Raw genomic sequence first — 25,981 nt, forward strand, 5'->3', positions numbered from 1 at the left:
GAAAAAAAGTACAGATGAATAATGACACATATTGTCACATATTTAGGCTGCATTAAGCTTGCCATATTTAACAGCTAATAATACTACGTGTTTAAATAAAAATTAATCTTAATATATTTTCCTATTGTTTTTAGTAGCAATTATCTTTCACATTTATTTTAGGTAGAATTCAGAGTACTCGTGTAAATTTGTTAGTGGCTCCATCATAATAAATCTCTTGTATGTGGCTGACTCCCCTCTAAACTAAAATCAATGGTTGCAGTGCAGTCTACTGTCTACTTATGGCGTCAAGCCTTCTTCCAAAAATTAAACAAAAACAATTCCTATGAGACGAATGTCGACAAATGATGACCCTGTGTTGTTTGTTGTTGGACACTAGTGGATGTCATCTGGTGGATAGGAAAGCAAGAGACATTATAGTATGGGCCCGTGGCCCCACATCAACTACTCCCTCGTAATAAAATAGATGTTACACTTTTCAACACATATTTTTATAGGCAATTTTTTGAAGAAAAAAGAGATAAAGAGAAAGAAAAAAAAAGGAGATGTATGTGATAGGACACAGATAGAGAGATTGTTGCCCAAAAAAGAAATGTAACATCTATTTTGTTACAACCATATTTATAAAGTGTAACATCTATTTTGTTAAGGAAGAAATATGAAGGATGCTATACAAATATTTTAATCAATCACATCACTTTTTTTCTCTAGTAAAAAAACAACATTATAACATTTGAGATATTTTTATAGATGTCAAAAATTTTAGTTAGAAAAATCATGTGGGAGGACTGCTTACACTCTAGTAATAAACATTTTAGGTATAACTATTACTCGGTATTAAAAGAAATGAAACATAAAATTATGAAAGTAGGTATCTACGTTCACCTTCATTTGGTGAGTAAGAAATATTTAAATACTTATAAATAGTATCTAAAAATATTTTTACAGTAACTATAAGTGATAAAATTGCATATTCAAGTAATGAAAAAACTAAATTTTTTTTGGAGTTTGTATTTTTGATTAACTTTGTATATGAGTTGTCTGTGTAATGAGAATGCCATTGTTTTTATTGTTTGTGCTATTAATTTTTAGTAAGTTCTTGATCACGAATTTTTTTAGTTGATTGGATCTAAATTTAATTTGATTGAATCTTTTTTATTTTCAAGTTTATGTGATTGACAATTATATGAGTTGATTGAGTTTCATAGAGATTTGGTTGAATTTTTTTCGGTAAGTTTATGAGTGTAATGGTTTTATACTGTGGAGGGGTGAATATGTAAATTCAAAAGGGACATCATTGCTCCACCTGACTTATATAATAGAGATAAGGTTGAAATTCGTCTAGTTCTTCACAACTTTTGTGACTATTTATATTCCCAAACAAGAGATAGTCATAAATAATGGGTTAGGTTATATGGCTAACACAGTAACACTTACTCCTTAATATATTCATTTAGTTTATTTTTACAATGGATCAAGCGAAAAGAAGGGGGAAGAATTAAGGCCTAGTCCTAACAGGGGAGATTAGCTAGATCGTGTTTGGATCCTCTACAGTTTTAAAATAACTCTATATGGTAGAGCTTCACTGCTTGAGCAATATCAACCATTGAATAAAAAATCAATGTTTCTCGTATATTTTCTTTCCAAAATCTCCCTTATTTTATCTCATTAAAATCCACCCCTAAATCTTTCCCTTCCACCAATATGAGTCCTTGATTTTAAAATGTATGGCTCAAATATAACTCTACCATGTACAGTTTCACTGAAACTCTAGAGGATCCGGACTCTAGCTAGATCATGGACCTCCTTAATTGCATCCCTGTCAAGTGTTAACTTTAGAAATTGAAACAAAATCTAAATCCAGAGCCTGCCATGCTATGCTAATTGCAATGACATAGTGTTTTATTATAGTTTGGCTCAGCGACGAGATAGCACGAATGGCATTTAGAGAGTCTGTCAACATAACAATGTTCCTGGAATAAACCTTAGAGCATGTACAATGGTCTAGTTTTTAGTTGGTCTAACAAATAGTAAAACTAGCTTTACTTAGTTTTATTATTGGGACACTTGGCCATTGGGGTTGGTTGGTCTGAATTTCCAGACCATATGCACCTTGGATGGAGTGCATAAAACTGATGTTGGGCCCAAAGACTTGCAAATATACAGCGAGCACCATTAAACAATTGGTGATTCAACCAAAGACTTGCCATAAGACCCTGCATCTTTTGAAATTTGTTGATAGCTAATTGGGATTGCACCGTCGAAGGATTGTCCCAACCTCATACTGATGTACTCCATTTGCTATTTGCTATTTTCCTCAGTGAGTTTGATGCCTTGAAGTGGGTTAGGAGAGGAACCATGGAACATAATGTTGTTTCCATGACACTAAAGTGCCCATAACACGAAAATGAATTGGACTACTCCTGGCCCCTGGGCTCTTGTATTGACTGGGTACAACTACCTACATGACTAAACAAATATTTTAAAAAATTACGAACCCATATTTAGTAGCACATTCTGGGCTTAAGCTTAGGGACGGATCCAAGATTTTGAATTTGGGAGGTCCTAACAAAACCATCTAGGAACATACTAAAGAAATTGAACAGTAATTTCGTGAAACATATTGAGAATGAGAAATTGAGTTTTTAGATGACAAAGATAAAACTTTAAACTCGATACATCAATTATTATAAAATACTTTTCTTGTAATATATTTTAATACTTCATCTATCTTTTTAACATATCTAGCTATTTGACTTTATACTCTTAAATAACAAATTTGACTATTCATTTCTTAATACTTAACTTTACTAAAATGTATGATAGTTTATACTTAAAAGTATACATAGAGATCAACAAGTTCAACATATTACATAATTAAATTTTTTTTACTTGGTCAAACTTAGTATCTAAAAAGTGCATAATATAGTCAAATTGTTGTATTTGTTTGAAAACTAATCAAACAATTTTTAAAAATGTGTGATAGATTAATCGATGCTTATAAACTAAGAGTTGGAGATGAAACTAATTAAGACAATAGATGTCAAACAAAAAGAAATTAGAAAAGGAAGTAGATCTTCAGCTTAGTGAAACAAAAAGGCATTCATTTAAAATCAAAAAAGAAAAGAAAAAGAAAACTTAAAGACAAAAAGAAAAACAAGGAAAGCAAAAACTCATAGAAAGCGGCTGCAAAGAGAATCGAACCGCACATCCTATGGACTCAAGTTAATTGTAATAGCACTAACCAAGGGATGAAGCTTTCCAATTGTGCTAACTGAAAATGCAATCGTGTAAGTTGTGTTTGGGGGCACATTTGCAACGCCACACATCTTGCACAATAGTCCACTAGAACACCCCTTTTAATCAAGGTCGAGGTTGTTGGAATTACTCGGTTCATCAGCTTTCACCAAATCTTTTCCACTTTGACAAGAGATTTGACTACCAAAAAGTTTTCCAAAAGTGACTCGATTGATGCTTCTACCCATGATCAAGCTGGAATTGATCGAGTACTCCATGTTCTTCGTGTGTGATAGGATATTCCTATTTAGGCAAGCATGAGAAAGGAGGTGAGTGACTAAGACATCCAGAGCTATCAGATTATCAAACCTACTTGCCTGCCACGAGGAACTCCATATATATGAGATTTGCAACTAAGAGAGGAGGTTGGTCAGAGGGATTATCAAATCATTACCATAGGAGGCTCAAATCACACGGCTAATAAGAGTATGCTGATGGGCATAAGTGTGCCAGACTTGTTTAAAGAGAGTAATTTCCATTACGCCTTTCCCTCAGTGAGGAATCTACAAAGCATGCTGAAAATCAGTGAGGCACAAGGCTTAGGGGAAAGATGAAGAAAGTGGCAGAAGGTTTGGTACCCTATTCATAAACCACCTAAGGAAAGAAAAACCTCGTTGGCCTTCACGATCAGTAGGAAAGCGCAATAACCATATCGACTTTGGATAAACAACACATATCAAGACATCCATCATGCTTGTGTTTTTCTAATGGCTCTTGTTTTCGCTAGTAGGTGGGTCGCTTCTCCCGACATCTTCCCCACCGCACCGCTAGAGGCACAACGAGGCTCTCTTAATGATCCTTTGGCAAAGAAGGTAAACTATCATAATGTGGGAGCCAATGCTAGTAAAATGGAGTTAATAAGGATGAGCTTACCTGCAGCCCAGAGGCTAGAAAACTGCCACGAAGCTACCTTTTTGCTAATTTTATCAACCAGTTCCTCCTAATCGCGTGCGATTATTTCTTTCATCGAATTCTATGTGATTGCCAAGATACAAGTCCACTCTCTCGATCTATGCTCGAGATACCCAAAGGTTTACACATCTGACGAATGAAGGTGGAAGGAGTGTCCTACTAAACTTAACATAAGAATTCTCAAAACTAACCAATTTGTCTGGAGAGCTGACAAAACTCATCAACGATAGTCAAAAGGTTTCGGCACACCTAAGGGGTAGCTTGGGAAAAAGAGTAGGGTGTCATCCGCAAAAAAAATAAGTGGGTAATCTTTAGAGCCCGACGACTAGCCTGATTCCCCGGACGAAGATTGAGCTTTGTAGAGGCAACAAACAAGCACCTCAATGCATAGGATGAATAAGAAGGGGGGTAGTGGGTCTCTCGGGCAGAGACCAACATGCAGCGAGAAGGGTGTGGAGAATCCCCATTAACCAGGATGGAGAAGGAGACAGTTGAAATAGATTGATAGAACCAATCAATCCACTTGCAAGTTAAACACACAACTTGCAAGATTGCAAGCACGAAATACTGTCTAAGACGATTATAGGCCTTATTTAGGTCTACTTTCAAAACCCCGTAATATTTTCATCCTCTTGTTTGCTTGTTAAGCCAATGGATGAGCTCGTGACCCAAGGCAAAGTTCATTCAGAAGACAAGAATTTTGGCTATAGGCTTGCACGAGGTGTTACTTGTTTATATTTGAAATTGAAATATTTTTTTGGGACACTTGAAAAGGAAAACAACAATTATGTTGTGGGATAGACGAAGTAATATTTTGGCACATGAGACTCACATAGGGATGCTAATCGAGCGAGTCCATTGTGAGAAAAGGCCTACTCAACTCGTGCTCAATACTCGTTAAGCTTGCAAACCCCTGCTTGACTCAAAATTCGACTAGAATCGAGCTAGATTTGCTTTAATAGCTTGACTTGAGATGCTCAAGTATTTGAATCCAACCGAGCAAATGACAAAATCAGTCCAAGGATTTAAACCAATGTCATATTTTAAGTTCATACCTTAGTAAGCCTTATATATAATATTACCAGACCCATAAGAAATCTTGAATAAATTGTTCAAGAGTAAAGTTCTCTTAGATCTTGTTAGCTCCCATCTCATGATAATCTATCGATGTGGACTAATACTTCCTCTACTTTGTACCTTTCTTAACAACTTTGTTGATTCCTTCATCTTTCCTCCCCCCTCCCTTTTTCTTTCAGTTTGCTGCTTCTTTTGCTGGTAAGTCACCTCATTCATTCTAATTTGGATAAAAAAGGGAGAGTTACTTGATTCATATTTTTGACATGATTATAGGTATGTAAAGACTTAGTATACCTATAATATTTAACCAATATGGTGATACCATGTTTATATACTCATTTTTATGTGATATATTTGTGTGTTTCCATCATATTTTCCCCATATATCTAATCTTTTAGAGCTAGTATTCTTTACTTTTCGCTATTGCTCTTCTCGGGTGTGTTTGTTTTGTTTTTGTAGGATTATGACGACGTTTATTGGAGTTGATTAGAATTTGCACGAAAGCTTGGATGATTGTGGAGCATTCAGATGGATTGATAGCTCTATCCTGCAATGATTTTGAAGACCTATTGCAACATGGTGTTAGTAACCATTAATTACCGGGTCTGAGAAGCTACAAATTAGACTTTTTGCTATCAAGAGAACAAAAAAAAAAAACAGCATAAACCGCCACTCTTTGGCGGCGGTCTTTTCAAGCTTACCGTAAGGCAATGGCGGTCTCCAATTTAAATATTACGTAATTCTAGTTTTAGAGTGTTCTAGGAATCCAAATCCTAGTCGAACTCCTGGTATTTTGATAGATATAAATAGGTTTTGGATAGAAATTGAAGAGGGGGACTTTTTGAGGAGAGAAATCACGTGATTTTTGGTTTTTCTTCCTCGGTTCTTCACGTTTCATCAACATTCTCCATCATTTTCCTCAAGTCTTTGTTTTTCGACATTCAAGTTTGCAATTTCATCAATTAATTCAAGTACTATTTTCTCTTCTCTATTCTATTATTATTATTGTTAATCATGCTTTGTTTTAATCTTTAGTTTGTTTGTTCAATCATCATGTGTGAGTAGTTTTCTATTCTAGGGTTAGGTTGAACCCTAACATGAATTGATACATGTTTAATTCCCAATTTCCAAACCTTGATTAATTTATGATTCATTTGTTTTAGGGTTGGCTTTAATTATCAATAGAAATAGTATATATTGAATGTGATTAATTTTGCAACGAAAGTTGAATCTTAATCAAATCTACAACCCTAATTTAAGATAAAGGAAATCATCACGAAAGTAGTTGATGGAATTTATTAGGATGTTAGGATGCTATGTCTAAAGTCTTTAATTTGCACGACTCCATAAAAATAGGCATGATTGCATTGTTAGGGAAGCTATTGATTGATAGAAAGAAATCCTTAGTATTATTAGGGCGTTTCCATCCTAAGTTATCTATTAGTTAATTATAATAAGGGAAAAGGGATTGTTTGTGGCATTAATTCGTGTTAGTAGGGATACTTAAACCTAGATGTCTTTAGTTCTTGATTCATCACTCTTGATAATTTCATTTTCTTTAGTTAATTAGATTAGTTCATCATCACTTATTTTGATTACTTGTTTAGTATTAATTAGAGTCAATTTAACTACTTTGAATCAGTTAGTCTCTTGAGATTCGACCCTTACTTGCCCGACTACATTAGTTAGGAGGAATAGTTAGGTTATTTTGTTAGGTACGCGATACGCCTTTCATATGGACATTTTTTAATACTAAATAAATTATATTCCTATCTTTTGCAAAGGATTGAGATGGTAAGTGGGTGATGGTACCCATATAAGCTTTTGGTTTGATAATTGGATTTTCCAATATCCTCTCAAGGATTTGGTTGTCCCGACATCTGTGAGTCTGCAATTTTTTAATATATCTCGGGTGGTTCGTGGAACCGACCAGCCAAAATTAGAGTCATTCCTTCCCCAAGCTTTGGTCTCAAAAATCAATCGGATTCCCTTGTCTGAGGCCTATATGCGGATGGGATCTACTCGGTTAAGTCGGGAGCTCTGTTAGCCCAGGGTCTTGCTCATGAGCGTGATTCTAAAGTTCCATTTGATTGGATTTGGAAACTTCGTGTTCCTCCCAAGGTTAAGAATTTTCTGTGGAAGGTCTGTAGTGTTCCTCCCAAGGTTAAGAATTTTCTGTGGAAGGTCTGTAATGATCGACTCCCCACCAAGTCTCGATTGGAGAAAAGTCATATTTTCCTTCCCCAGGAATGTGTTCTTTGTAATTTTCACTTAGAATTTGCGGCCTATTTATGCTTTCATTACCCTTTTGCTAGAGATACATTTTCTCATTTTCATAGCTATCATGGATGCCCTCCCCTCCCTGCTTGTTTATTATTGTCCATGACTAGTCTCTCTTTTACTGGTCTCCTTATTCGGAGTAATAAGCTGCTGGCTAAAAATGAGTTATCTTTGTTTGTCATTGGATGGTGGTTTGTTTGGTTTTGCAGGAATAATCTAATCTTTAGAAATGAGGCTGTCTCTCAAATTTAAGCGGCTGGTCTCATTTCTAAATTTTCCAACAATTGACTCAAGTCAATGTGTGTAGACTCGGTTGCTTCCGATCCCATCGTTAGTGCTAGAGGCCCGCTGAATCGAGCCTTGCGGCTCGTCCCAAAGGCTATTCCCCCCCCCCCTCAGGTTTCTTCAAATTAAATTTTGATGGTTCTAAACTTAGTGATGGAAGTGCTGCTTTTGGGTTCGTTATTCGGAATGCGGATAGCCAGGTTCTTTTAGCTGGTGCCCAAGCTATTGGTTCCTGCCCTTAATTCTCCAAGCTAAAGCTTGGGGTCTTCAGGAGGGAATTAGAGGGGCTCTTTCTTTGGGTATATATTTCGAACATTCGAACATCCTTATTGAAGGCGATAACCTGGCGGTTATTAACTCGATTAAGAAAGTGTGAAGCATCCCTTGGGAAATTAACAATATTGTATGTGATGCAGGTACATATTTAAGCAGATTCTCTTCGGTTCCTGATCATGTTTTTCGGGAGGCCAGCCGAGCGGCTGATTTATGGCGCATAGAGGTCACTCGTGTCCTTCTCTTCTGTACTCCTTCCCTCCTTTCAATATTGATTTTTCACTTATCATCCATAAGGATGTTTTAGGTTTAACGGTGATTCTCCTAAGTTTTCTTTCCTAATAAAAAAGAAAACCTTGGCCACCAACACCACAACCTTATGTACTCCCAAGTCCCACCTTTTTCATTTCTCTCACACATTTTTCCCTCATTTTTTTGTTTACTTTGATTGAATCTAACATGAGTAAATCTTTGTAATATTATAATTAATTATATTACACCTAATGTAATTACTTATAACCATCTGATGCATCGTCCAGACCCCTAATTAATTATTATGTAAAAGTATGATTGTTCTTTATTTTTATTTTTTTTAGGAAATTATTATTCTTTAATTAGGAGTAGATGATGTCATTGCATATGAAATGCAAATCTTCATCTTCGACAAACGTTACATACTTCTATAAGAAAAAAAAAAAAAATCAACTCCTAACCAGTCTATTAACTTTGTAGAAAAATTCTTCACCCTTATTTGATGCTGTTAAGAAATAAAAATTGAAGAAGTGCAAAAATAAACCTTTTACTAATCCTTATCTTTCCCTTTCGACTTTGGTTAAACTTAACCGTTGATACAAGTAATCGAAGTTGCATCTGCTTCTGTTTGATGTTGTGCTGCTAATCCTTTTCGCCGCCTTTAAATAATAAAATATTATAAAAGCTATGTACTCGTATAAATTAAGGCATTTTAATTAAAGTCTCCTACGTAGACTGTTCAAAAAATAGATTTCTAAATGCCTCTTAACTTGTGTTCTTTTTTATATGTGGGGAAAATGCCTCTTAGCTAACACATTGAGCACTCACATTCACTCATCTGGAAGGCATTTTTTTTGTTTCTGTCAATCTTGAACTTTTTGCTATGAATGGGCTAAATTCAACTAATTTTTTTTTTTTCATGTCATAAAATTAAGAATATAAGACTCGTAACCCAAACAAGATGTTAAATTAAAAACATCCATGCCCGACAGCCCGAACAGATAAACTATTTATACCAAATAGATTATATCCTTTGATAATATGTAAGGGTAAAAAATCTAAATGTAAGTTCTATTGACTATCAATCTAAGAATAATAGCAAACAATAATAGAATATCAAATAAGAAAGCAGGAAAGAACACACCAGAAATTTTACGTGAAAACCCAAGAACTGGGAGAAAAACCACGAATCTGCACTAGGAATCGATGAATGTTTGATAGAGATTACAAAAGCACCCAAGAGATCTCTCTAAAGCTTTCTCTTTCTCAAACTATGTGTTTAAAGATGAAGAATAATGAATAAACATAATTAGGCTTCTATTTATACCCTCATTAATAACAAAAAACCGGAAAAAATAGGATTTGCGGCTCGACACCCCGCGGCCGCGCTCGACAACCCGCGGGCGGACAGAACCCCGTCAGTTTTGTCAGTTCTTCGTAAAATCGTCATAACTTTCTCGTTTCTCATCGGAATTGGACATATGACCTATCGTTGGAAAGCTCTCGGAACAAGCTATCACCTCCACTTTGAATCACCTCAAAATCATTTATAGATTGAAAGATATGTCCATTCAAAGTTGGCCTTATGTCCCAAATGACGTTTTTCTTCTACGCAACCTCATCTCCACACCCATACACCTCCATGAGCTTCATATACTACCATATACCCAACAATCTCCCACTTGGAGATAGGTGTAAGTGAAGAAAACTTCATACCTTCATCATCCTCTCATTCATCTTCCTACACACAACTCCCACTGCAAAAGCAATCTCGAGTCGTGTCCAAACCATGACATACATCAAGCATCCCATGACAACACATCTCCTCTACACCAAGGAAAATAATATTGAAGTTTGCACCAACTCCAATAAAAAAATATCAAAGTCTACACCGACTTTGATTCTTAATCACTAAACTCCAAATCATTGCACCATCACTCCATGAACCTACACACCCTCCTACCCCGGAGGTCGGATCACCTTAGAGCAACACAACCAAATGAAGATCCCTTCCTCTACAAAAAGAAGACAATCACTTCCTCTCCAACCAAAGAAGCACATTGAAGTCTCATCAAACTTCAATAAAACCAATTACCACCTAAGCCAAAGAAGCTTCTCATTGTTCTATAAGCAAACTCACATTGCTCCCACTCGAACAATACACCCTTTGTTCCACTTAGGATTTCCGGCACATCATGCTTGTGTGCCGCCTTCACCTTGTTCGCTTACCGGTCAATTTGCCACGGGATACCGCTTCACCACGGTTCTCATCCCTTAGCCCACTATCGATAGTTTTCCGACCAAACGACACCTTACATGAAGTTCTCATCCCAATCCCGGACCCCTTCACTGTGCTCCCCATGGTGTAAAGTGTTCCAGTCCTTGTCCCACGAGCTATGATCATTGCTCCCTTGACAATTTCCAAGAACCACCATCAAACACAACCTTGTAACCCGATGTAGCAAGTTGGGCTACGATATCAAGTTTTCTTCAACCTTGGGATAAACTTGACATTCTTCAACTCCAACGAGCCACCATGAGTGAGTTTCACACTCACATCACCTTTCCCCATGACTTCCATGCCTTGCCATCCGCAAGGTAGACCTTTTCAAGTTTTCCGGATTTGAAATTCCGAAACAACTCCTGCATGGTGAGGAATGATGAAGAACCCGAATCCAAGACCCATGATCCCGAGCACCCAACCAACTCTTCTGATCATCCATGCTTACCATCAAAGCATGGAATCGTACTCCGAAATCAAGTTAGTTGATGCATCTTCTTCATCATCACTTTCTTGAACCTTCTTCTTCCCTTTCCCATTCTCTTTCCTAGGACAATCTCTCTTTAAATGTCCTTCATTACCACACCCCCAGCAAGTAACACTAGCCCTGCCTTTTGACTTACTCCGATCCCCCTTTGACTCCGATTTTCCCTGAAAGTTCCTCCCTTTTCCCCTCCCTCTACCTTCTGCACTGTATGCTCCAGATGATTCTCCACTCTCCTTCCTTCGAATGCTCTCACTCAAAATCAGATCACGGACAACATCATAAACCAATTTCTCTTTACCAGAGGAATTACTAACAGCAGTTACAACAGTTTCCCAAGCAGTAGGTAAAGAGGACAACAAAATTAGGGCTTTCACTTCATCCTCAAAGGCAATATTAACCGAAGATAACTGACTTATTAATGAATTAAATTCATTAATATGTTCAGCAGCAGAACTACCATTATTCATCTCTAAACCAAACAAACGGCGCATCAGATATACCTTATTCATTGCAGAGGGCTTTTCATACATATCTGACAGTGCTTTGATCAATCCAGCCGTTGTTTTGATATCCTTGACATTGAACGCCACAGTCCGAGCCAATGTCAAACGCACCACCGCTAGTGCCTGTCTGTCCAGTACTTTCCACTTAGCCTCCTCCATCTCAGCAGGCTTTTCAGACAAAGGTTGATACAGATTTTTCTGATATAAGATGTCCTCTATTTGCATCTTCCAATATCCAAAATCTGTCCCATCAAACTTCTCAATTCTAATCTTTGAATCCTCCATTGTTAATTATTCTAGATCTAGACAATAATCAAACCTAGCTCTTGATACCACTTGTAAGTTCTATTGACTATCAATCTAAGAATAATAGCAAACAATAATAGAATATCAAATAAAAAGCAGGAAAGAACACACCAGAAATTTTACGTGGAAACCCAAGAACTGGGAGAAAAACCACGAATCTGCACTAGGAATCGATGAATGTTTGATAGAGATTACAAAAGCACTCAAGACTCTCTCTAAAGCTTTCTCTTCTCAAACTATGTGTTTAAAGATGAGAATAATGAATAAACATAATTAGGGTTTATTTATACCCTCATTAATACCAAAAACCGGAAAAAATAGGTTTGCGGTTCGACACCCGCGGCCGCGCTCGACAACCCGCGGGCGGACAGAACCCGTCAGTTTTGTCAGTTCTTCGTAAAATCGTCATAACTTTCTCGTTTCTCACCGGAATTGGACGTATGACCTATCATTGGAAAGCTCTCGGAACAAGCTATCACCTCCACTTTGAATCACCTCAAAATCATTTATAGATTGAAAGATATGTCCATTCAAAGTTGGCCTTATGTCCCAAATGACGTTTTTCTTCTACGCAACCTCATCTCCACACCCATACACCTCCATGAGCTTCATATACTACCATATACCCAACACTAAAGTTAAAAATTTTAAGGTTTAGAAAACTCAAAGTGCTAATTAGACTTATTTGCTTCATCGTATCTTAATCTTCCTTCAAAGATTACGAGAAGAAAAGTAGGCTTAATTGGTCCCTTTTCTACAATAAAGAGTCTCAAAAGGTGAACTTGAAAAGAACAGTTTTAATTATGTCCTTCTAACAAAAACAATCCTAATTTTAATCTATTATTGTTCAATTCCAACTTTATGCACCCTTTGACAATGGTGGTCGAAATAAATGGGTGACCTGATCAATTGGTTAATTTTTTTTCACCCATTTTATTCTCTCCCTCCTCTATCTCTCTCCTCCTTCCTCCCTTGCCACCCCGTCTCCTCCCTCGCCCCTGCTAGCCCACAACCTTGCCTCCTTCCTATCGATTCTTTCACACTTACCAATTTAGTTATTTTTCTTCATTTTCTCTCTTATAATACTATTTATTTTCTCTCATCTTCGTCATTGAAATATCCTTTTTTCGATCTCGATTTGAACTATTAGTACAATATATATAAGAGTAACAAGGGACTTCTACTAGAAAACTATCTCTAAAAGATATATTATTTCTAATACTAATCAAATACTTATTGGAAATATCCCAAAATAATAATATATCCTAACGTTATTATCATATTTTTATTATACCTAATATTCCTAATACCCTCCCGCAATCGTAACGACAGTAACACGAACGTTACGATTGGAGAAACAAAAAAATTAAGGAAAATCAAATTAAACATATGAACTGACGGGAACACCATTTTTTTCGGACCCGTTATTTTTTTCTCTTGATGAGAACACCATTCTTTTTCGAACCCACCGCATATTTTAACAAAACAGTATCATCAGTCTTTTTGTAATTGTAGTGTTTATTGTTTATGTTTTTCTCGAGCAAATCACGCTCACACCATATATTGGCTTTTTCTTGAGCAAAGTCGAGCTCACTTCAAATACTAGTTTTTTTGAGCAAAACCACGCTCACAACACATTAAACACATGTCTCATAGCGCAAGGAGAACCAAACCTCGTCTCACGTGACAAGGAGAACCAATATATCCCGTCTCACGGTACAAGGAGAACCACCAATAAGCTTTGTCTCATGACACAGGGGAGCTGAAATGCCAATCTATCCAGATCAGAAAGTTACTACTAGTCGCATAATAATGAACCCTTCTAAAATACTAGAAATGGCTCAAATACATTTTGATATTGCCTCATACTGAAAGTCATCAATAAGGTAGCCAAACTAATTGGCAGGTGCAAACAAAGATCGAATTAATGGATTGGAGTTGAAGGTTTTTTTTTCTTTTGTTTTTTTTTTTTGGAATTATCATACCTAATATTCCTAATAGTAATATCAGAAGCTAAATTCATGTTTTTTTTTTGTTAATTAGCAATAGAAGATTTTTGAGGTCTCGAAGTTAGGGCACGTGTGAAAGTTTCTCAATTAGCAACTGATTTATACTCGAATTTCATAGAATTGATCAATTTTGATGCTATCTTATGGTGAAGAGGGGTTTTTTTGGGTAGTTTGTTGCATTATGGAGCTTGCTGAGTTGCTGGTTCTGAGTAATTTGCTCTAACGTCTATTAATTCTACTGCAAGCTAAGCTTACTAACCACGATTCGTTTTGGTTTACAAACTTGTGCATGTTTCTCACAACAATTTTTTTTGTCTCAAGTACATCTTGTTGTGAGTTGTGACCAACAACATAAAACTTGCTTGAATCCAATATCATGTCACACCTAAGATCAATTTTTATTTCTACCGCACCTAAGATCATGTGGTCTTTGAGACAAAACTTTAACCGCTCATTTGGTAGTTGCTAATAAATTGTGGTAATAGGAATGAATTTTAAGTGTAATTTTATTAGGGAAGGATCCTTAAAATCTTCATAGGGAAGCATTTTTTCTCCATAGACAAGCAATCTCACCCCTAAACTTATATTTTCATCTCCAAGGGGAAACAGTTTTCATTACCACTCATTACCACCTACAAGGTGATATTGGATGTGAATGAAAATTCAAGAAGGAAAGTGGACACTTTAGGATAAATTAGCATTACCATGAGAATGGACAATGATATTTTTCACAAATTTACACACAAATTCATTCCCATTACTATTATTTATGACCAACTACCAAATAGACCGTAAGTATTATAGTTATTTTTGTTGTAGCCTGCTTTAAGAAGACCTACAAAAGTCATATTTTTTATTTTATTTTCTGGGTATACATTTAGATGTAAGTTAAAGTAGCTGTTAGAGGCTGAGATTTGTCATTTGGAGAAATATTTTCAAAAGGGTCAACACTTTGCATATTTGGTGGCATAACAAGTGCATTTCTTAGAATTTATCAGTCCTTGCACTAAGTTATCTGTGATAGTTTAATGTAGATTGTTTGATATTGGCTTCAGAGTTGGGTATGAAATGGATAATTAGTAGAGTAGATACTATCTTGGTTCTTTTATACTCTACTCATTATTGTTGCTTGAAAGGCCGAAATGAATAATTAAATATGGAGCTTTTTTTTTTTTTTTTTTTTTTTTTGACAACAAGGAAATTTGCATTAATGAAAAGTTGGAGTACAACCTAACGGTAATATTACCAAACGAAACAAAAACAAGAAACAACTAACACTATGGAAAACGACACTAACTCGTACAAACGACTTAACATAAACACGAACAAGTAAAAGTCCAATCCGAATAAAGTGTGTCATGAGCGATGAGGAGTGAAGGAGGATATGAGAGGAAATCTGTTGAAGTACACAACTCTGCCGATCTTCATAAAGAGATTGCCGTACAACTGCTAGTAGATCCCAAGGTCCACTAGACACTAAATCCCAAGGTCCTTGATGAGCCTCCTGGGATTCGCCTGATTCGACGAACAAAGAAGTCACGTTTGAAAGTGACTTCAAACCCTACTGCGAGGGTATTCGAAATTCAGTCACATTAGACTGAAACCCGAAAAACGAGGTGGAGGTCTTAACGTGCCCCAAATCAAGTTGGGGGGCCTCCCACAAGATGCGTTTTTTAGGTGTGATGACACATGAAGTCATCACGAGAATTTGGGGCGAGTTAGATTGGTGAACGTCGCCCCACTGACAGATCCGAAGATCCAAAGTGACAATCCCAAAGCCAGAAGACCGACAAGCAACAGAACGGAAACAAACAATCATGAAAGTAAAGAAAACAGAAACTACCACCCGACACATAGCCACGCCGACAAAAACACTGCACCGTACGCTTCCTTGGCACGCGAACTAAACTAACTCCAACTACACTAGTGGGGGGACGGGAAAGGGAGACGCGACTACACCTAAAACCTAACCAGGGGACGGGGAAGGGGGAACTTAGCCTAAACGACCTTTAGAGGGGGACCGGGAAGGGGAGACGCTTGACCAGGGAAGCTGGGTTGGCCACGCAGACGAGCCAAAACGGGGGTTGGAAGACAGAGGGATGACTAGACAAACACGAACGGGAGAAAAAGGAATGGGGCCTTACCGAACAGGGGAGGGGGGAATCGCTCGGACAACAAAACCGACGACGGACTGGGGAACGACGACAACTAACGTCGTTCGACGCAACGACTACGACGACTACGGCGGACCGACCGCCACTACCACACCACCAAAAAAACAGCCCGAAACCGGGAAAAACAGGGGAGGGGGGAAACTCGCGGAACAGAAACCCACGACGAACAGGGGAAGATGGAGACGATGAGAAGAATCAGAGGCCTAAGCTCGCCGGAGACGAGGCTAAACAGCCAGCCTCCGGCGAGCCTAGTAGAAAAGGCGGGTTTGTAGGGTTAGGGTTAGGAGGGTTTTGTTTGTTTAGAGAGAGAAGCGGGAGGTTTTTTGCGGATATTCCTTAGCTTTCCTTACATTTGTAAGTGTGAACTAGGTAATATATGATGTAGAATTAAATATGGAGTTGATAATGGGTTTGTGCAAGAATATGGTGGAAAGAGAGTTTTGTACGTGGGGTAAAAAGATTAAGGTGATTATAAAAAAGATTATGTTATATGCAACCTTTACGGCCCGTTTGGTAATCGTTAATAAATTGTGGTAATAGGAATGAATTTCAAGTGTAATTTTATTAGGGAAGCACCCTTAAAATCTCCATGGGGATGCATTTTTTCTCCATGGGAAAGCAATCTTACCCCTAAACTTGTGTTTTTGTCTCCAAGGGAAAGCAATTTTCATTACCACTCATTACCACCCTACAAGGTGGTATTGGATGGGAATGAAAATTCAAGAAGGAAAGTGGACACTTTAGGACAAATTAGCATTACCATGGGAATGAACAATGATATTTTTCACAAATTTACACACAAATTCATTCCCATTACCATCATTTATGACCAACTACCAAACGGGCCGTTAGGGTTGCATATAACACATAAATAATGTGAGTTCGTGACTTGCGAGCTGGGTCAAGAGCCGCGACAATGGTCGCGAGGTGCATCGCGAGCCCAGCAGCATCTTCGTTCATTCAGTGGGACGAGCTGAGTCGCGAGGTGCGACGCAGCGCGCATCCTCGCCTGCTCTCGCTGCTGCGTGCTTGGTCGCGAGGTGCGACGTTCGTCGGGGGGTGCGACGCGGGCCAGCACGCGAAGGCGATTTTCGATCGGGTTTTTACTCGATATCTTACAACTTGTATTCTAGACTTCATATAAATATGTTATATCATATTTAGGGCTTTTTACCACAAATATTAGAGAGAGAGAGAGAGAGAGATTAGAATAAACACAATAGAGGAGATTAGAGAGAGTCTTTGAGATTCAATTGGAAATCCATTCAATTGAATCTTGCCTATTGTAATTATAATCGTCTCGTTCATAGTGAAATCATCGTTTTTCCCTGCCTTGAAGACGTAGCTATCAAATTGATAGTGAACCTCGTTAAATCTTGTGTGTTCATTATTCGCTTTCTTGAGCTTATTGCTTTATTAATCGCTTCCGTTGCAACAAATACACTTGAAATGGAAATAAGTTGTGAATTTATGGAAAATTTTTACATCAACCGATGTAATAAATGATCAATTAATGCAACTTATTTCCATTTTTAGCTTCTTATATACAGCCCTTCGGGCTGCATATAGCTTTTCCCTATAAAAAAATTGTCAAATTTGGGAAAATCATTGTCCCCACAATAATGTTACTTCCTCCTTTTTCTTTTACCCGCAACACTTTCCTAAAAAGGAAATAATTAATTACTTGCAACACTTTTTATTTTTGCTTTTCTTCTCTCTCTTTCCAATCACATGACCCATTTTTTTTTTCCTCTCTACCTCTCTCATACCTAAAAATTGCATTGATTGTAGAATTAGTTTCGAAGTAATAGTGTGCAATTAGTCACATATTTCAGTCCAAAAAATTGAGATCTTCAATGTTTACACATCATCCAAACATATAGCTGAATTCTACTCACTTAAATGGTATACAACCTATAATTTATTGTACAAGTCATTTCTATATAAGGACATGACATCCCGCAGCCGTCGATGTGGGACAAAAGTTAATTATGTGTATGTTGGCCTTCACTACTCTTATTTGTATTTTCATTGTACTTTGAGAATCAATATTAGAACACCAATTATTGTCTCCAAATTTTTTTTCCATTTAATCATGAATGTATTCAAGTACAAAAGAGTTTCAAAATAAAAAAGAGAAATTTAAGTTCAACACACACAAATGAAGTTACAAATACATCGTTGATTATGGCAGCTGAAGCATGATAGGACAAAATGAAGTATGAAAGATTTGGAAAAGATGGGGTGAATGATGTTGACGTATGTTAGAGATGGATGTCTTATATTTTTCCATTTCTTGTTAATAGTGAATTTCATGCTTTTGTGTTAACTTAAGTATTGATATTGTATAATCTAATTGAATTTGGCTAAATAGGAGTATATCATTTTCCTAATTTTAAATTTTGTTGAAATCATTTACAAATTGGTATGAAGCTTATGTTATAAAGCTTATATAAGCTCTAATAAACTGTAGTTAAACTTGAGTTCCTTACGCTTTCTGTTATTTCCTAAACAAGTTAGTAAGCTTGTTAGTATTCTATTATAACAAAAGATAGTATAAATAATCAAGTTGTAATAATTTCTCATTTTTGATATTCTAATTTCTAAGAATCATTTCCTAAAGTGAGATATTTTCTCTCCGATTTTCATCCTTTTTGTTTCTCATGGTATCAGAGCGGGTTACATTCCGCTGAATTTTAATTTGAGAATATAATCGGGAGAAATTTCTTTTTTGATTCTATATTTCTTCAATCTATTTCTATTTATTTACTTGAATTTTGTTGAAATCTCTAAATTTTGTTGAAATTCTCTGAATTTCTTTGAATCTTATCGAAATCTCCTTTGAAAATCTTCAAGTTATTCAACAATGGTGGAAGTTGATGCTGAAACGTCAATTACTGGAGAAAATTCGAACAGTAATGTGAGTAATTCCTGTAGTGATCCTTTTTATATTTCTAGTTCTGATCAAACAAAAAACAAATTAGTAGTTGTTTGTTTGAATTCGAACGACATTTTTGTTGCCTGGAAGAAGAAAATTATGGGAGCTTTAGTTGCAAAGGTTTTCTTGACGGTTCAATTCCACAACCTGAATTGTCTGATAAAAATTACAATCAATAGAGAAGATAGGATTATTTGGTGACTTGTTGGACTGTGAATTCAATGGAACATGAAATTGGTGAAAATTTCACATTTTCAATTGGACCATAGGTTTATCAGATTAAAAAGAAATTGGAGAAATTGAAACAAGAAATTTTGTCAATACTAACATGGTTTGGCAAAATGAAGAAGTTTTGGGATTAATTGTAGAATTTAAGGAATTTCCATATTGCACTTGTGGTATGGTTTCGAAGTGTACTTGTCAATGCTTGAAGAAAATAAATGATTTTCAAGCTGATGCAGTGGAGAAAATTAACTTGAAGTGTGAGTATTGTAAAGGAAATGACGTGTTAAAGCTCAATTTTTAAGCTGGTTGGATTTCCTGACCTGTATACCAAGAAGTACAACAATCAAACTCATCATTCAACCAGAGTTGCTGCAAATATTGTTGTTGAACCTATGGAAGATAATCCTTTGGATTTTGGTGCTGCTCAAAATATTAATAGTCGTTCTATTGCGGCTAATAAGGTGACACTATAATGCTGCAGTCTATGTTTCAAGATTTTCTGAAATCCATCAAAGGCAAGCAAATTATTAGGAAATCTTCCAATAATTCTGGCTCATTTGCTCATTTTGCAGGTAACAATTCTTCATCTATTTGGATTGTTGATTCTTGAGCTACTGATCATATGACAAATTCAGAATTAGCTTATGTAATAAAACTGATATAAGATGTAATAAGCTATAGTCCAATTTCAGGTACTTTTTGTTATTCCCTAAACAACTCGTTAAGCTTGTTAGTATTCTGTTATAATATAAGATAGTGTAAATACTCAAATTGTAATAATTCCTTATTTTGATATTTTGATTTATAAGAATCAATGGAATATTTTCTCTCTAGTTTTCATCCTTTTTGTTTCTTAGAGTATATCTCAAATAGTGCGTCAAGCCGTCAACCATTTAGTTATTCTGCTTTACATGTCATCATTGTTAGCGAGTAGCGACACATCAGGTGTTTCTCTCGCAAGGAAGTTTCCTAATATTTAGAGCTTGTTTGGTTAACCTTCAAATACATAGGAAATTAGAATTCCTAGGAAGTAGGTATATGTGTTGTTGTTTGGTTGACAAAAGCATGGGAAGTAGAACTTCCTAGGAAGTTCTATTTCCTACAAAATGGAGGAAATAACTTACCTAGGTCCTACTCGGTAAGTGGAAATTCCCATGGGAAATAGAATTTCCCATGTTCAAGTAAACAAAAAAATTATACTTCTTAAAAAATGAAAAATGAAATTTCATGGGCAATGCAAATTCAAGGGAAGCTATACTTCCCAACTTTAACCAAACGACCGCTTATATTTCTTACGTTAACAAAATTCTGATGAATTATTACTGTTGAAACCCATTGAAAGTCCACTTGTGAGTGTCCCACATTGGAGAAAGAGGAGATAATAAACCACTTTATAAGATGAGGAGTTACTCCTCCTATCACCAATTGGTTTTAGGATGGAACCTTCTAACTTGTAAGTGGGCCAAACTCTCCTCTTCCTTATTGGGTTACCCAGACCCATTTTCATATATATCTAAAAATTAACATGGTATCAGAGCCCGGGTTGCGAGGGGTTCGTCTAGACTGGTATTTGATTGCTACTGGATAAAGATTTACCTCAACAGGATGTCCAGCCCCTAAGAGGATTATTGCTCTAACATTTCCAGTTAGCTTGTAAGTGGAACCTCCTATCATTAATTGGTTTTAAGATGAGGAGTTATCATTAATTGCTTGCTGGGCAGTCCCCCCCCCCCCCCCCGTCTGCTGGCTCAAGCCCGAGTATGGGCGAGGCTATTGCGTCCTCCCCCTCCCACAATTCTGCATCTTCGCCCACGTCCTCTCCTGCTCTCAGTCCTGGCCGTAATCGTCATCCCATGGTTACCCGTCTTAAGGATGGTGTGTCTAAGCCTCGTGTCTTAATGAACCTCAACACTGAAATTGTAGAGTCTGAACCTACTAATTTTAAACAAGCTTCTAAAAACTCGCGTTGGCGTCAAGCTATGTTAGATGAATATAATGCTTTGATTAAAAATGACACATGGGAGTTGGTACCTCGCAACTATGATAAGAATTTACTTGGTTGTAAGTAGGTTTATAGGATGATATATCATTCTGATGGTTCTGTGGAGCGGGTTCAAAGCCAGACTTGTTGTTTTTGGCAATCATCAGCAGGCAGGTATTTATAAGATGAGGAGTTATTCCTCATCTCATTAATTGGTTTTAAGATGGAACCTCCTAGCTTGTAAGTGGGTCAAACTCTCATCCTCTTTATTGGGTTACCCAGGCCCATTTCATATAAATCTAAAAATTAACAATTACAATAATCAGCTAATCATAAACAAGTGTGAAATGATCACAAGAAAATCATGAAAAGTCACAAACATACACTAATGAAGTCGTGCGGGAAAATATGATCAAAAGATAAGTGGAGTATATTCAAGAAAATAAAGAGAAAGAAACGATTCAATAGTCAATTACAAAAAAATTTGCTTGATTAACAAACCAAAGCAAATCAAATCAAATCAGATCGGATAAGATATACAGATACCCATAATAATCATCAACCTAAGATATAAATCATGAATCAAATGAAATAATTACATAACATGAAATAAAAAGAAGTTTATAATATGATGATTTAATGTTTTTGGGTGGTCTTATGATACTTGTCTTTGATCCAACTGATACCCATAGAAGTACCCTGTTTGACCTTCTTGAAACTAGTAGAAGCAACTTCTTTAGTTTTGGTAAGCCCTTCTTCAACTTTCTTCTTTGCACCTCCTCCTGATTCATTATTCTTCTTCTTGTTTTTGCTTTCATTTTCATGGCTTACATAAGCTGGTTGTGGGTCCCACTGATCTGCCCATGAACTCTCATAATTTGTGTTTCCTGATGCCATTTTTATTTATACTTGTAAAATCTTAAAACTATGAAGAAACAAGAAGAGATTGTTTTAATTTGTTAAGCTTTAAGAAGAAAGAAGAGATTGTTTTGAGATTTAAAGGCTTCCTGAAATTGTGATTGCTTAAATGTTTTGATGAAATGTTGTGTGTATATATATAATGTCGTATGACGGTGGGAAATGAAGAATATTTCCACCGTGTTGAATACCTTGCTTGGACCGCTGTTATATGCTTTTGATTCTAAAGTTTTGGCACGAGTGGATGATCTTGCGCGTAGGAGTTGTCATAGAGAGCTAATACATACAGAACTAGGTAACTTACAAACGTAAAGCTTTTCAAAGTATAAGATGTTTCCTGGAAGTTGATATTCTTCCTTTCCATTTTTGTCAATAATGTATATTTGTATTATATTACTCCTTCCGATCCGTCTGAGAATATAATAACTTCTGATTCTGTTTTTAAAAAAACTAATATGAACCCGGTGCACACTAATTAGTGTGCACCCGATCCATATCACGTGAGTTTATGATAGTGTATATTGATATGATATAGTGTATGTTACAGTGATATAGTGTATGTTAAAATGATATAGTGTATATTAAAAGGATATAGTGTATGTTACAGTGATATAGTGTATGTTAAAGTGATATAGTGTGTGTTAAAATGATATAGTGTGTGTTACAATGATATAGTATATGTTACAATGATATAGTGTATGTTACAATGATATAGTGTATGTTAAAGTGATATAGTGTGTGTTAAAGTGATATAGTGTATGTTAAAAGTGATATAGTGTATGTTAAAGTGATATAGGGTGTGTTAAAGTAATATAGTGTATGTTAAAGTGATATAGTGTATGTTAAAGTGATATAGTGTATGTTAAAATGATGTAGTGTATGTTAAAGTGATATAACATGTCACGTGCCTGGACCTGGTCCACACTATTTATAGTGTGAACCGGGTCCACGCAAGTCGGATTGTTACGTTTTTACACGGGAGGTAAAGTGGGATTTTGTTTTATTGGGAAACACTATCTTAGTTTTTTTCTTTTTAACAAAAAATATAAACTGAATATTGATTTTGCATGGTTTAATGTGGAGAGGAGTTCAATGGAGTAAGAAATTTCATTTTGCCATTAATAATAGTGTATTGGAAGTTGAAGTTATGAAGACATTTTGGAAATTAACTTAATTACATGAGGGTATCTTGGGCATAATTATTGACTGAAAACATAAATAAGACTTATATTGTGGGACACCTTATAAGGAAACAAGACTTATATTATGGGACGGAGGGAGTATCTGTCCTGGAAGAGTGATATTGAACGACAGTTATTTATCTTCTATAGCCCCCATTGACAATTAATTATATATTACACTCCATTTTGAGGAGAAACCAAGGGAATTCTGCAAAAACAACATGAAAAAAGTACACAAAAGGATATTTGGTTTTTGAGAAATGTAAAGAATCATTAAGATATTGTGGAAAGAGAAAATAAGGTAGGTGAAAAGATTTTGGGTGGATTAATAAAATGGGTGATGGAGTATATAAGGTAGAAAAGTTTATACTTCCTCCGTTTCAAAATAGATGGGACATTGTCTATTTTGGGGTGTTTCAAAATAGATGATACATTGTTATTTTTTTCCTTATTTAGTAACTTTTGCCTTATAATTTTACCATTTTACCCTTACTAACTTTGTTATGTACATTAATCTACCTCTAATAATCTGATTAATCCTAACCTAAAACTAACAATTCCCACCATTTTTTATTGACCCACCCCACCCCTTTCTCATAGCCACCAGGCCACCAACCCATCTCTCTCTCCTCAACTCAACCACCCCTTCTCTTAGCCACCACCATCTCTCTCTCTCCTCAACTCAACCCACCCCTCTCTCTTAGCCACCACCCTTTCTCTCCTCTCTGAGACCACCACCGTCACTACTAACCCGACACTACCACCAACTCGACACCAGATGCGACCCAACGCCACCACTACCACCTCGACCTTGCCACCGCCTTCTTTCCCTTTCTTCCCCTCTTTCTCCTTCATCTCCCTCCCAAACACATTCGCCGGCAAATTCTCAACAGATTCTGCCCGACAATGTTAGGGTTAGGGTTTCCGACATTTCGCTGAAAAGTAGGAGGAGATTCCGGCTAGAAACCGACGATCGACGGCGAAACTCCGATAAATTCTTCCGGATTTTATCTAATGACCCGAGTTTCGAGGGAGTAGAAGAACCTTGTGGAGTGAAAACGTTGTTGAAATTCGGCGATTGTTGTTGTTTTAACTCGGATTTGTTTTCGGTAAAGTAAGATGAGAAAGGGTATTGTTTTTCGCCATTGTTGTTGTTGTTGTTGTTGTTAGAAGAAGAAGAGGAAAAGAGGAAGAGAAATGATGTTGGAGGAGGTTGTTTTTGAGTTTTTCGGGTGGTGGTGGTTGTTTTTGAGTGGTGGTGGTTGTTTTTGAGTTTTTCGGGTGGGGGTTGTTTTTAAGTTTTTCGGTAGTGATGGTGGTGACCGGTGGTGGAGGTGTTGTGGTGGATGGCCGGTGGGCGAGTTTGGGGGAGGGTGGTTTTCCGGTGGGCAGGTAGGGGGGTGGTTTCCGGTGGGCAGGTTTGGGGGAGAGGTTTCTCCCTCCTTTTCACAGGGACCACTAGAATTAATTATACTACCTAAACATACTTATGAAATTTTGCCTAGGAGTCCGTTTTAATCACAATGTCCCATCTATTTTGAAACGGAGGAAGTATAATGATGTGATATGTTACTATATAAGGAGAAAAAATGAAAGGATAACAATTAAATAGAAATGGTCAAAAAAAAGAAAGCGTAACAATTTAAAAAACGAATGAAGTATAAACTAATAACGGGTACTATTCACTATTTTTATCTTGGAAGATAAAAGCAACTTTAATAGTTGACCAAAATGAAAATTGACTATGAACGTCACTTAGATTTTAGCTAACTCCATTTTAAGAAAATTGTCTAAGAGTGTCACTTAGATTTTAGCTAACTCTATTTTAAGTTACAAACCCACATTGGTTAGCCAAATGCTACTTGTTTCTTGGAATGATTTCACATGTCAATCATCTTTTCTATTTTATATTTTATACAATTAAAAGGACAAATAATTAAAAAAAACATGTGAGGTTCACATGCTTTATACTCTATCCACGTGGATTACTCTGCATGAGATTCACTGATGTCCCCGTTTGTTTGCGTTCTACACACACCAAGCATTTGCTTCAGGTTAAAAGAGAACCAAAAGTATCTGACTTGTAATAATGGACCTCTTATTGAAGACCCTTTCCGATGGTTGAGCAAAAGATTTCTTCCTAACTAATTTTCTTTAAAAAAAAAAAAGTAAGACAATTAAAATAAGCAATTGGAAAAATCGAAATAGTCTTTGAGAACCAGAAACAATGACTTTTAAAATCTTCAAAGGTAACAAAAGAAACAAGTAGGGTTCAGAGCACATCATGTATTACGTATATCTAGAAGACTAGAAGCCATTGGTCCGATCCGATATATGAGGATGATTTAGGACTATGGTTGGCGGCAGTTGAAGCTTTGGTCTACCAACGCCAACTGAACAGTCAAAATACAATGGCGTCGAAATACAATTCTCTACTCTAGAAGCTATATTGTTCCATGTTCTCTACATCAACATAAACAATAAGTCTTAGGTGGGGTGTATTATATTCTATGCATGTGGAATTGTGGAACATGAGTGCAAGCCCAAATAATATCACAAGTTTCTGATTTCTTTGGGCTGAAAATGAAAGTCCTTCCTCATA

At 36.4% G+C, this 25,981-nt stretch overlaps 1 protein-coding gene across 1 annotated transcript; it reads right to left on the bottom strand.

Moving 5' to 3' along the window:
- Nucleotides 1-21,689: 21,689 nt before the first annotated feature.
- Nucleotides 21,690-22,378, bottom strand: LOC104894204 (hypothetical protein). The gene has a single exon (XM_010680384.4). The coding sequence runs from the start codon at nucleotides 22,175-22,177 to the stop codon at nucleotides 21,917-21,919; it is 261 nt and encodes an 86-aa protein (XP_010678686.1). The 5' UTR covers nucleotides 22,178-22,378; the 3' UTR covers nucleotides 21,690-21,916.
- Between the last annotated feature and the right edge of the window lie 3,603 nt (nucleotides 22,379-25,981).

This window comes from Beta vulgaris, chromosome 5 (assembly GCF_026745355.1).
Source record: "Beta vulgaris subsp. vulgaris cultivar EL10 chromosome 5, EL10.2, whole genome shotgun sequence".
Taxonomy (NCBI): Eukaryota; Viridiplantae; Streptophyta; class Magnoliopsida; order Caryophyllales; family Amaranthaceae; genus Beta; species Beta vulgaris.